Genomic DNA, 13,569 nt, shown 5'->3' on the forward strand with positions numbered 1-13,569 from the left:
GATGGACACTCTGAAATGGACAACACATACTATATAGGTCATATGTCTTTGTTAGAAAAATAATGAAACATCTGTCAACTCACTTATCGATAACTGAATGAAAGATACCAGTATTTGTTGAAGTAATTATAGTGTTTTTATCAGTTCCAAATGATTTTCTGTAGAATATGTATACATATTCTCTCACTTTACATAAAATACATTTTGTTATGCATATTATACAATATAGAGACACTTTTTAAATCAGTCTACAAATAGTTTTTTAGGGCTGGATAGAAATGTCTGTTCTGCATTGTCTCCCACCGCACCCTTTAAAAATTGTCACCCAGCCTAGCTGGCTTTATGGCGGGTCCACCGTTGCGTTTTCTCTTTCTGATAGCTTAAATTTAGATGCTAAAATATATTTAAAATATTAGCTATATATAACCACAAAGATGATAGATGGTTTGCTGTAAGCATCTCTAGTGTTGGCCTTTGAACCTTTCCAATAATTTTAATAAGTTACATCCAAAAGTGCAAAAAAGTACCATTGGCCTGGATTCAACTCAGAGGACAAATCTATCATAATTAACTGAAAAGCAATCTTCACATAGATTGGAATCTGAAAAAGTGAGATAAGAATATATTTTAACTCATTAAAAAACCTGGGATAAAACATTTCTATCTATTATTCCATTGCAATCTACTGTGTGTGTTGACAGATTTATTTCTGCATTGAATCCAGACAATTATCTGTTCTATGAATCTTTTCATTTGCTAATTTAAGTCATAGACCCACAGTACAGTGTGATGCTCTAATAATGTGATTTGTATTATAAAATAGAACATAGACTCTTGTATTTCAGGTAATCTTTGACATAGGACTAGATAGCCCTCCTTGTAACCAGTGGCACTAAAAGGAGGGATAAAGGGGGTTGAAGCCCTCAGTGTTTTAATGGGCTGGTGCCAAATGGTGAATTTCAGCCCCAATTCTACTATTTCATTCAAGAAATTATGTTTAAGTGAAATTATTTTGCTGTAAAAACAAATATTAGAAGCTATCTATCCTCTCTTGGAACAACTACCGTATTTGCTCGATTATAAGACGAGGTTTTTTCCAGAGCAAATGCTCTGAAAAATACCCCTCGTCTTATAATCGGGGTCGTCTTCTAATCAGACCCCAAAAAAATGCTGGCGCCATGCTGCTTACCGGTCGCGAGCAGCGTCTCTTCTGTTAGAAGCAGGGCAGGAAGCTTGCAGCGTCCTCACAGAACTCTATCTCCCCCCTCCCTCCTCTGAGGGCGGGGCCAGAGAAGTTGCTACAGCCGGTCCCCTGCAGAAGTCTGCGAGTGGGAGATCTGCAGTTCAGGTGAGGGGGTGGGGGAGGGTTTTTGAGTATGTGTGAAGTGTGTGTGATTAAGGGAATGAATGAGTATTTAAATGTTTGTGAATGAGTGTGAGTGTGTGTGTGATAGCATGGATGTGTAAGGGGGGTGGGGGTTGTAGCATGGCATATGGAGGCTGTAATCCCACTGCTATCATCCCCAGGTTCCAGCATGTACTGGCTGCCTTGGCTTGATAGGAGTGTGATTGCTGTTAGCAGTTTGATATATATATATATATATCAAACTGCTAACAGCAATCACACTCCTATCAAGCCAAGGCAGCCAGTACATGCTGGGTTAAAAGGCATATCATGGGGCTGAGTGGCATATAGGGGGTTAAAATGCATTTCTGGACCTCCAGAAATGCATTTTAACCCCCTATATGCCACTCAGCCCCATGATATGCCTATATACCTCCAGAAATGCTTTATACCCCCCTATATGCCACTCAGCCCCATGATATGCCTTTTAACCCCCTATATGCCAGAGTGGCATACAGGGGTATAAGGCATATCATGGGGCAGAGTGGCAAATAGGGGGGTATAAAGCATTTCTGGGGGCAGAGTGGCATAACTGGGGGGGGCAGGTTGGCAAATAAAAGGAAATTTAAAAAATATATTTTTCTCAATCATAGCTTTTATTAAACATGAAAATAATTTACATTAATTAATATTTACTGGTAAAACTTTTTCCCTATAGGGTAGTCTTATATTCAGGCTTTTTGTTTTTTTCCTAAATTAATATTTTGATTTTGGGGGGTCGTCTTATAATCGGGGTCGTCTTATAATCGAGCAAATACGGTATTTCCTCATTTTATACTCTTTAATAAGACTGTTAACTGATGTCATGGTAACTAGCAGACATACCATAATAATACATACTACTGTGTATAAGCTATATATCATATACATACACATATATTAAAAAAGAGAAACATTTGAGAAAACATTTAGGTCCTGCAATTACATATTATTTCATCTGGTTTTATTTCTTGTAGAAGTCTTCATTTCAATGTTAAGTGTAATTTTAAATACAAGAACATTTGTAAAAAAGTTGCTTTAAAACTTTTACATTACAAAAAACTACCCTTTGATGTTACACATATGTACTAGTTAGCAATTAACAACTCTCCAGCTGAAAAAAAAGCTATCCATGCCAGCGTGTGGGTGTTACAAATACACGCAACCGCAGACGCTCACAACTAGCTTTGACAATATACTTTTCCATTATGATTCAATAATAGGGATCCCAACATCTGCATACCGTATATGTAATGTCTAAAAACAGATATTTAAAGCTATTTTTTAAGCTAAACCAAAGCTGTCATTTTTTGTCATGTTCTAGATTTTGTACACTTAATGAACCTTTGGAATGGCAATTACATGCTAAATATGCAATATACATATTTAAAACATACGTGTAGAACATGAGGAAAGGCATTTAGATTTCTTCTTGGGATCTGCATGGTTATTATTCTCCACTAGGTTATTTCTCGCCTATCGTGGATCATACAATGTTGGCTCTGCCACTTGTAGACACAGACGAAGCTTACTATTACAAGAAACATTTGGTGTATAGTATAACTGTTACTCTGTAACTTACCCATTTACATTTAGGTTTACTTATATGAAGCGGATCATTTTTGCTTTACATAAAAAATCCAGAACAGGAGCTTTTTAACCCCTTAAGGACAATGGGCGTTCCCTAAACCCATTGAAAACAATGCATTTTGAGCCTGTACAGGTAGGGGGTTAACATGAGTTGTCTGAAACATGGTTCCATTATGGTCCAACACATGAGGTGAAAAGGTTGCTTCGCTTTTTTCATCTTATCATCACATTTTGTTTAATACTTTTTTGTGTGCTGGATCATTTTACTTTTAATTGAAATGTTATTTTATTATTGGAGTTCTCTTCTCCACTTAACCAAACCCATTGCCTCTGTCTGGGTACTGTAAACTCTAGTTAAGGTTTAATTTAACATTTTATTTGTTCTAAAACATCAAAGTGACATCTACAGGGGAAATATACCTTATATATTCATATAGATACATAATGTAAGATTCCATAAAAATCAACCAGAAGGATGGTTAAAAGTTAAAGAGTTAATGATTAGTAGATGCAACACTTCTTTGAGACTAAATATCTTTGTGTCATGCTTGAACTTATGCTTGAAATATTGGTAGCACGTTAAACAGCACCAAGATGGCTTCACTGTAGATATTGTTGCCATGTAACTAAGTAATGTAACTAAGAGTATTGAGGTAATGGCTGTTAAGGCCATTCACAATGTAATTGCTACTTTAACAACGCGGTACAATTAGGTTCAGAATTCTACTTATTTGTGATCATAAATTCTCTCTATAAAAATGTAATAGATATTTCTATAGTGTTATTTGACCAAGTACAAATGAGATCTTGATCTTCCCAAAAAGCCCATTGCCCAATGGGCTGATTGTCTGCCCAAATGCCCTGGGTGCATGACAGAGGGGCTGTCACTCAAGGACAAGCCACCTTTGGTCTAGACCAATGCCATTGACCAGTTTGTTAATATTAATCAAGTCATTATTTACCATATCACATTTCAACCATAATATAAATACAAGTTGATTACATATAGCGTTCCAATTTCCAGTACTGACACCAACCCACATTTATACTCACTAGTCAGTCAGTTAACAGTAACAACTTTGACAATTTAACTAACATGCTTGAGCTGAATTACAATAGTAACACTATACTTGGCAGATAGCCCAGAAACTTTTTCCCCCCTAAAGATGCTTCATATGGCAAAAATATTTATGTACGTATACATGTACGTATGTGACAATATTATAAAGTATTTTTTGAAAATGAAGTACCATTACTATTTTTATACCATCCCAATCTGAAAAAAATGCATTTGTAAATGTTGTATACAGACTAATAATAATAATAATAATAATAACAATACATAATAATACTAACAATAATATATGTTGGGTACCTTTTTTAAAAAAAATATATTTGGGGTGTCCTAAGTACTTCATCCAGGTGATATGTGTGATAACATTAGAAAATAAACAGGTCATCTAGGTTCATAGAAAACAATATTTTTTTTACATTGTGTGCGTCTGAGGCTTATTAAAAATGATAAAACTCATCTCACTTGCACCCACATAATGTTCCATCATTTTTAGCAATGACAGGTCATGCAAAAAACTCTACGCTCTCCTACAACTCAAAAAAAGCCATATCATGTGGAATTGGACAAACAATATCTTTACAATAAGGAAAATAAACAAAAAAAAAACCTTGCACTTTTACACATCATGTATTTCAAAACAGATTTGTCACTTTTATTTTGCACAAAAATCCAAGTTTGCAGAAATTATTGCTGAGCTAAAAGTCGACCTGCTGGCAAATAGAGAAGCAATTCATGCATAATATAAACTCTCTAGTCTAACAGAAGTGTTCACATCTCTATGCTTGGCAGGGTAATGAATATTCACCCTTTACAAATATTAATCTTTGTATGTATTCCTTATAGGTAATATAAAAACAGTTTAATGTGTCCTGCTGTTACTTAAAATACTAAGTGAGTGCATTGCATTTGTGTATGCAGCCAATAAATAAATGAAATTGGTTACATTGCATGGATACATAGTTGTTAAAATAATTTGTATATTACAATTAGGTCAATAAAATGTGGCATTGCATATCATTTCGTACCATAATTAATAGGCAAGGCATGTAACTGTTAATGTATTCTATTAGTCAGAATAGCTAATTTTTGGAATCATCATATAAATTATAGTGCAAAGGAAAAACTGCAGCAATCAGTAAGTAGCTGTATGTTGATCGCGTCATGTTTTCATAGGGATTAAAAAAACTGCATCTTACAAAATATGTTGCGTTGTGTCAGGTCTCAATTCTTAATGAATTCTTTTTTTTACTTCGTTCTCAGTAACAATATTTGCTGACATTTTTATTTTGTGACCACCCCACTAGATATGAAGTAATGACAATTGTCAGTGTACACATGACGATTTTGTTGTATCGGAAAAATGATACTATAAGATGTTGTTGTTTTGCATTTATGTATGGAAATCTGGGTAATATATAGGTCAGGGCTAGATGTTTAATTTTGATTCTGGAGGGTATGGGGATCCAATGGAACAACTGGCATAGTAGAGCAGCAGATGTGACAAAGAAAGATTAGTCTAGCTGCAGTATTTAGTATGGATTGGAGAGGTGAAAGGCGGGAGAGAGGGAGACCAGTTATTAGGGATGGGTTAAAGTAGGCATGCTAAACACTTGTTTAATGTGAAATACTAGTCAAAGTTGAATAAAGCATATTCACATATGAATTACACTTTTTGATTTCAACATCATTTACCAGCTGTGCAAATTAATTTGCTTAAATACTATGTTACACTTTCTGATTTCAACATGACATCTATCAGATGTGTTACACTTACCCATCCCGTCTCGGATGGGCGGACCTCCCGAGTTGCCGCTCACGTCATGCGCGCGCCACATGCACGGAGGGGCGTGCACAGCGGCAGGCCACGCCTACCGCCCAGTGACGGCTCGGGTCGAGCTGCCGCGGCGTGTCTGCGGCGATCGGGTTATTATCACCAATCCTCCGCGACACACTTGTTGTTGTTGTTGGTAATGTTGCCATCGCGACGCCATTCTCGGGTGCCGGTCGCGATGACGTGATCGCACGTCCATTGGATGTTTTTCCCGCCTCCAGTCCATTTAAACCCTCTTTGCCCAGTGCTTAGTGCCCGTGCAAAGAGTCTGTATTTTGTTCGTTTGTACTCCTGTACCTTCGCTACCTGAATTTCCGTGTACCAGACCTCGGCTATTGTTCTTGACCTTCGCTCCTACGTTGCCTGCCCCGACCTCGGCTTTGTTATTGATTCTGAACCTGTGCTGCCTGCCCTGACCCCGGCTTTGTTATTGATTCTCAACCTGTGCTGCCTGCCTCAACCTTTGCTTTCTACGTCCTGTTACTATCTGCATGTATGTCGCCACTCCTGCTTAGTAGGTCCGTTATCCTGTGGTGCCTTGGCTTGCGTAACAAGATGTGCAAATTCAGTGCTTTGGTACACAAGTTGCACAAAAGGAGGGGGAAGGAGAGCACTTCTTATTGGGTGTCTAGATTCGACAATATGGCATCCAGCGCAAGATAAGAAAAATATCTGCAGTCCTAACTACACCACCAATGCAAATCCAGAGTATGTCTTGCTATTCGGGATGCGATCTATAGGTGATATTTCCATTTTTGTCTAATTTATCATAATAAACCAAACACTAAACCATATAAAACACATCTGAACCTTTTATACATTGCTTTTCATTCCTAGTAAAAGTCATATTAATGTGTGTTTTTCATGATGTTATTTCTATAATTTATAACCCCCCGAGGCTTTTGGAATAATATATTGGCAGTTATTCCAAAAAAGCCTTGGGAGGGAAAAAATCTTCTTGTGTAAGAACAAAATATTTTGTAAGTGCTTTATAAGTATTATAGAGAAAAAAAGCATTGAATAATCAATATATTCGACTAAATTATTCAAATTCATGGTTGTCTACAGACATCAGCAGGCTATGATTACTGTGATACTTTTAAAAGATGAACACAAAGAACACATGCTATTGACCTATTGACACCAACTGATGTACTAATGCCAATGGCTTGTTTAATGATATGTTGGGAAAATGTTTTTTGTCGAATAGAAGATATAAAAACTATGATGGGTAAACTCTATAAGTAACAAATGTAGACTGGAATCCACAATATTCTACATATTGTTTATCAAAATGAGGCACTGTGGATACATACCCGACATCTATGAACCCATTTAAATGTTCCTTTGATAGGTTTAATTTGCACCTCAACCGATTGGTAAATTAGCTCAAAGGTAGATAAAGTGAATTTAACAAAGGACTGGAAATATTTGTACAGTTTGTAAATCACATTAGGATTTTGTAAGTATATTATTAAACAAAGGTAACCTTTTTGTAGAGAAGTATCCTATATTAAACAGACCAAAACTCAAAGATGGTACACTGGAAAAACAAAACACATTCAACTGTTCATATAGTTACTAAAACTATGAGTGTAGAAATAAATCAGAATGCCAAAGGTGGTCATGCAGCAAATGAAACATCTAATGAATTTGATCAGTGTTTTTTAATAGCCGCACAATGATGAAAAACAATGAAAGAGTGGACTAACTTGCAAAGGAAAAAGCAATTTCTTCTGATGAATTACATCTTATTGGAAACCAGGGAGACTATATTGAAGAGGTTATACAATTTGCTATGAGACAAAAAGCCCAATGCAGTTATTATATGCTGTTCTGCAATGCCTATGCATCAAAACTGCTTTAATCAAATAAAAAAATAAGACTGGCATACCCTTTGTAGTTTGTGGTTTTCTTTTAAAGTAAATTAAGACAGAATAACTTTATTTTACAGATTTGAAACAGTTAAATACAGTGTATATACAATACAGTGAGTGTGATCATTCACTTTGCTATTGAGTCTGCTTCCTTTGCATGTGGATGTAGAATATGCAACTTTGGGAGTTAAATTATAGGTCTTCTTCAAAAGGGCCAGACACAATGTGAAGTTTCTGTAGAGGAAAACAGATAAGAGAGGTAACATCTATGTCATAGCCAATACTATTAGTGTTAAAGGTATGTAACAATCTAGAGAGAGGATCTAGCATTTGTTTGCTTACCATTAGATGTTTTTGGATCTTCAGTATCCAAACTTCCTGAATGGCTATTCAAAGCTACTAAAGATATAGCTTGCTGCAGAACTCTCTAATGTGTCGGTGACTTGAACCACTTATTATTCTTTGACTCTGGCTGCATTGGGTCCTTCTCTTCAGCCACCTTCCACCTTCTGCAATACAGATCGCCTACTTTTTCTTTGACTTTTCCTCACACTACTGATACACAACATGTGCTTCCAAAAAGACATTTCTTTGTGTAATAGTGCACTAGTCATCAGTTCCCATTCCTACACGTTCTGTTCCTCTACTTTGCCTTCTTCAGACCTGATCTCTCTGCCATGACCATCTAGCCATAACCATTTTCTCTTAGTTTATTTCTCTAACAGCTAACCTTCCCTCACTCCTCTTGGCCTTCTAGTCTCTGCTCACTCTCTGCCTCCTTATGAGTCCATACTAAATCACAAACTCCTCTCCTATCTGTAACTATCCCATACCACTGTTGCTCTTGTTCTCTCTAATGAAATTGTCCCGTTTAACTATATATAGTATTATTTTACCATCATATGATATTGATTCTTATTTATACTAATGAATAAGTAACTTATAAAAGAAAACAAGCAGATGCTTTAATCGACTATAAATTAGTGAGCCAAACATACTTTTTATTGTACTCAGCTGCAAAACGCAGTGAGGACCTGCTCTATAGTTTTAATAACATTTAACCATAGTTAATGCAAATTATGTTTAATTGCAAAGTCTGTATAAAAAAAAGTTGTTCTTCACGTATACATAACGCACACACGAACACACACACACACACAGTTTATATATATACTACCTATTTCAAAAAACCAAAGCACACCAAAGCACAAATTTAATTTGTTTTATATTTTAATTTGGTGTTAAAATAGTATATTAATTATACCGTGGTACCATAACTTTTATGATTATTTATGACATATTAAAATTATAATAATGCTTGTCAATGTTTTTTTTCTGTTTTGAAAATTTCAATAATTCTCGTTTTAAAAAAATGATCTGTGCAACTATAGAAAAAGCCTTGAAAAAAGGCCTTGTCAATCCATGTCCTCGAGTGCATATTGTTAATAAACTTACAATTCACTTTATATAATCATTTTTGTAACATTGCTTGCGCAGTTGATATAATTTCATCCACGGCCTCTTTATTCTTATCCATGCTTCCCATTTAGTGTGAAAATATGATGATTTCGGAACAGGTCTCTTTTTGTCCATTGCTGAAAATATACCTGATCAGATTTATTTGCATATTATTCCACACATAACATTATTGATTATTCTTCAGTGGCGTACGTTGCAAGAAGGGAGGGAGAGGAGGCCATGCCCCCACACATATTTTTTATACATGCCACGAGGGTGCACTGATATAACCTAACAAGTGCTTTCTTGTGGTGCCTAGGAACATCAGTCAGCAATTTTTATTGCTAGGAGTGCAGCTGGCGTAGAGATGGTTTTTGCGTTCTTTTTTTGTGCTGCATCTGACATCATTGACCTCAAGAGACTCCACACTCTTTGCCTGTGCAGGAAAGTTAGTCGGACAGAGGCATTTAGCCTGAGTAGGACAGCATTGTAGAATGAGTGGAGGACAGCCAGCTGGGCAAGTGAGCAGAGAACAGTAAAGAATTAATGGAGACAGCTGAGCCCAAGCAGTGGTATTTGACACTTTTTATTGCCATTTTTTAAATTAATTTTCCCTGTTTTTTTTTTAAATAGGACAGAATATGAACAATGTTACAACAGAAAAGTAAGTAAGCCCAACATGTAAATACACCTGGCAATACATATAATGATAGAGTTAAATGTTGTTGACACATTTTCAATCAAATTCTATAACAGAACCAAATAATAGCAGGTGTACTTGTGTACCTTATGCCAAACGAACTCCAGACAAAGTGGTGCAAATAGACTGGCTTCACATATACACTTACTGACATTATGACACACGACAACTCTATTTGGTTTCCAAAAGCTTGTGCGTATAGGACATTAGTGTCATGTGAAGCAAATATGATGTCATTGTCTATGAAAACTGTTAGTGTTAATAGTGTTTTTGTATTATTGTTGTTCAACCAACTTGAAAGTTATTTAAAAAGAAACAGCATTCAATTCAAAGACAAAGAACCATTACTATCTGATGTCTCATATGTTCTCCAATTCCATTCACAAAAGTATCTGCATTTCTGATTTGGCCCACAATATTGCATGTTACTGTGTAATGTATGGCAGAAGAAATATCATTAAAAGTCAATAATATAAATATAAACACATTTTGTATGAAGAGGAATGTCATGCAGGTGTTGAAGGCCATGATTTCTTTTTTTTTTCTTCTTTACCATCTGTTGTTTGCCAGACACATATCACATAAAAAATAATAAATGAATAAGAAGCCAAAGACTGTGACGAATGAAGGTATATTTTTATTCATTTATCATTAAGTCAAAGATATGTCCTGCTAGCCATGTTTCACCAAGCGATATGAAAAAGCCGGTAACGAAAATCTGTTTCTTACCTACATTTCCAGTTGTGAGATATGAATTTTGGAAATCCATCATTCCCATTCCAACTATGTGTATAAAATCCTCAATCACCTGCATTAATTCCACAGAGCCTGGGTAGACCTAGAGTCAAAATATGAAAACAGCAACATTGGTTAAAAGACCAAAAGGACAATCAATAATCTATGCATGCAAAAAATCCGATTGGAATGTCTCTAAAATATTATATAACACTTTTGCTTGATAGTTCCCCTAAAAACATAATGATTCCTAATCAAAATAATGACTATAGTAAATCAGTTCCAGCAAAGAAAAGGTTAAAAACCCCATTGGTCTGAATAAATCCTATAAATAACTAATTTTTGGTTACCTACTTGTATCTAGTGTCTTACATTCATTGACTTTGACAGTAGCTCAAAACTAAAGTTATTGTGCCCGACGACCAACACATCAGCTTTGTCAGGGGCAAATTAAGGATAGTTCATGGAAGCGGACATTATATAGCTTCCCCTACCTCTGATATCAAACATGCTCATTGGTCACATCATTTTCACAACTCTTATTAATAAAAAAACAGCTTATAGATCAATGGGGAGAGGATTACAAATGGGGGGAAACAAGAAAAAATTAAAAAGAGACACTTTAGTATACCGATAAATTCATTGAATACATATGTCAAGACTTCAGACTATTAAAAATCCTGGCATACATATATATTATAGTGTATATACCAGTTGCTCAATTGCACTAATCTCATATCCTGCATGGTATTAGCTGGGTATGCACTGAATTTGAAATGTGAAAGAACAGTTGATGAATTGTTGTACATTTAAGGTCTAATTTTTATCAGAATTTTGGAAAGTTTTTATCGGTTTAATATATGTACAGCCCTTACATCTGCTAATATCCTTTAAGTAATGAGCTTGATAGTCAAATATCGGACAAAACCGACTTTCTGTGGCCACGAAAGAGAGTGAACGGTCTTGTCTCCCCGTCATTTGTTTCTAAAAAAGAAATATTCTTTGATCTAGTTTGGCTGCTTAAAGTTCTAAAGTAGAACAGATGTAGAACCCATGATCTGATTCTGATGTGTAAACATGCCCGCTGGTCACCTCAGAGTCAGGTTATTGGGTTGATGTGTTTGCACATTTTCTGAGTGAATAGGTTGTACAAAGATATTCTCTTTAGATATCAATATTCTTAAGAAAATTATTCTCACAACTGAAAAAATCACCTTTGTCAGTTGCTTTATCTAGATTGTCTTTAATTATTTACAATTTGTTTCCTCTTCATGGCAAATCAGGTGCATAAGCCAAAAGGAACAATCCAGAAGAATGGTTCTTCCACATGTGTGATTTATTTGATTACATGCACATGTAAGGATCCTAGAACATATTGGATCTATTAAGGCTACTATTGAAACTTTGGTCTCAAGACATGTCAAAATCTATCATCACGCCAACATGGACTGTCTGACTTTTTGTGTTATCAAAGATATCGCTAGGTCCTAGGAAAGGTGATTTCAATTCTAAATTACTTTGACGTTAATCATATTGGATTTACAAACTTACAACTCTCGCTCTCAAGGTGATCAACGAGGTGTTTAATTATACCTCATTTTGAAATGATGCGTGATTGGACCCCTCCAATTACAATTAACATATTAAGCTATATGAGATTAATACAATTGAGAAACTGGTGTATACACTGTAATACACTGTGGCCTGCTCACTATCTCCCCTCTCCCTTCGGGGAGTAGAAGTCTGTTGTACAGCTCTGCTTTTCATAAAGAGTGTGGAAATCCCATACTCTTGATGATCAATGAAAGTAAGCCGCTAGACAAAAGTGGTAAGCCTTACATGTATTATTTATAGAATTTATTATTTATTATTTTTTAAAAAAAATTCTTTTCTGGCATCTGTTTAGTATAGTGATTGTTTTGTTTATAAATCATTTGCGGTTTTTTAGGGGAACTATCTATGAAAGGTCAATGTTTATCTTTTTTGTGAGAGGTTCCAATTGTCTTTGTTGCTTGTATATATGAAATTGGTTACCCTCAAGTTTTCTGATAAGACATTATTAGATATTTTGGATCTAATTTAAATCTATTAGATTATACATGTTTTGTATCATTCTATTTAGTGATAGTAACAACTAATAATTTATATGTGTTGGAAATGAAGCCATCCATGTTTCTTCTATATAAATTACATAAACAATTCTACATACTTGTTAGTTTCAACATACATATCTTTATGAGAAATACAGTGTTACATGATACATGTGCTCTCTATTTCTTTATGAATCTTTATATATATATATATATATATATATATATATATATATATATATATAAATATATGTGTGTGTGTGTGCGCGCAAGTATATGCTGAAGAACAGCAGTGATGTTAAATGTGCTTTACACATTTTATAGTACTTGTTACTTAAAGTAAATTTATATTCACTTGATTAGCAAAGAATACTTAACTGCAATTTCAGGTTATACTGCCATAAACTTTTGCTATCTTTGAAAACTTAATGGTGACTTTCATAAAGACAGCTGCAATACTGCTACTGTGTGGGAAATTGGGTGCTGCCATACATCCGATCCATATATAAACCATAATTACTGGTTTGGTGCGGGGGCAATTAATCTGAAAAGGATGTACTAGCCTGTGCAGCTGCTCTTCATAGAACAGGATACATTTTCTGATAGGAAAAAAAAAGCAATTTCATGGGAGCAAAAAATGTGTGTGCTGCAAATTTGATAATAACACAAAATGTTGCTTGCACAACATTTGAATATTATTGTAGTGTCATTCTTAAACAGTGCAACATGTGCATCTGATTAAACATTCACACTGGGACCAATGATACAGGCGTAATAACTGCACTACACATCGCTGTTACCATGGCAACACAGGATTATATGTTCTATA

General features: G+C 35.2%; 1 protein-coding gene across 1 annotated transcript in view; it reads right to left on the reverse strand.

Annotated features, from left to right (window-relative positions):
* The window catches only part of ADGRB3 (adhesion G protein-coupled receptor B3), a 351,396-nt gene that overhangs the window by 143,717 nt on the left and 194,110 nt on the right, over positions 1-13,569 (reverse strand). The window contains exon 12 of the mRNA XM_053458858.1: positions 10,645-10,753. Within this exon, the coding sequence (XP_053314833.1) occupies positions 10,645-10,753 (109 nt within the window). The remainder of the gene's footprint in view (positions 1-10,644; positions 10,754-13,569) is intronic.

This window comes from Spea bombifrons, chromosome 3, assembly GCF_027358695.1.
Source record: "Spea bombifrons isolate aSpeBom1 chromosome 3, aSpeBom1.2.pri, whole genome shotgun sequence".
NCBI lineage: Eukaryota > Metazoa > Chordata > Amphibia > Anura > Pelobatidae > Spea > Spea bombifrons.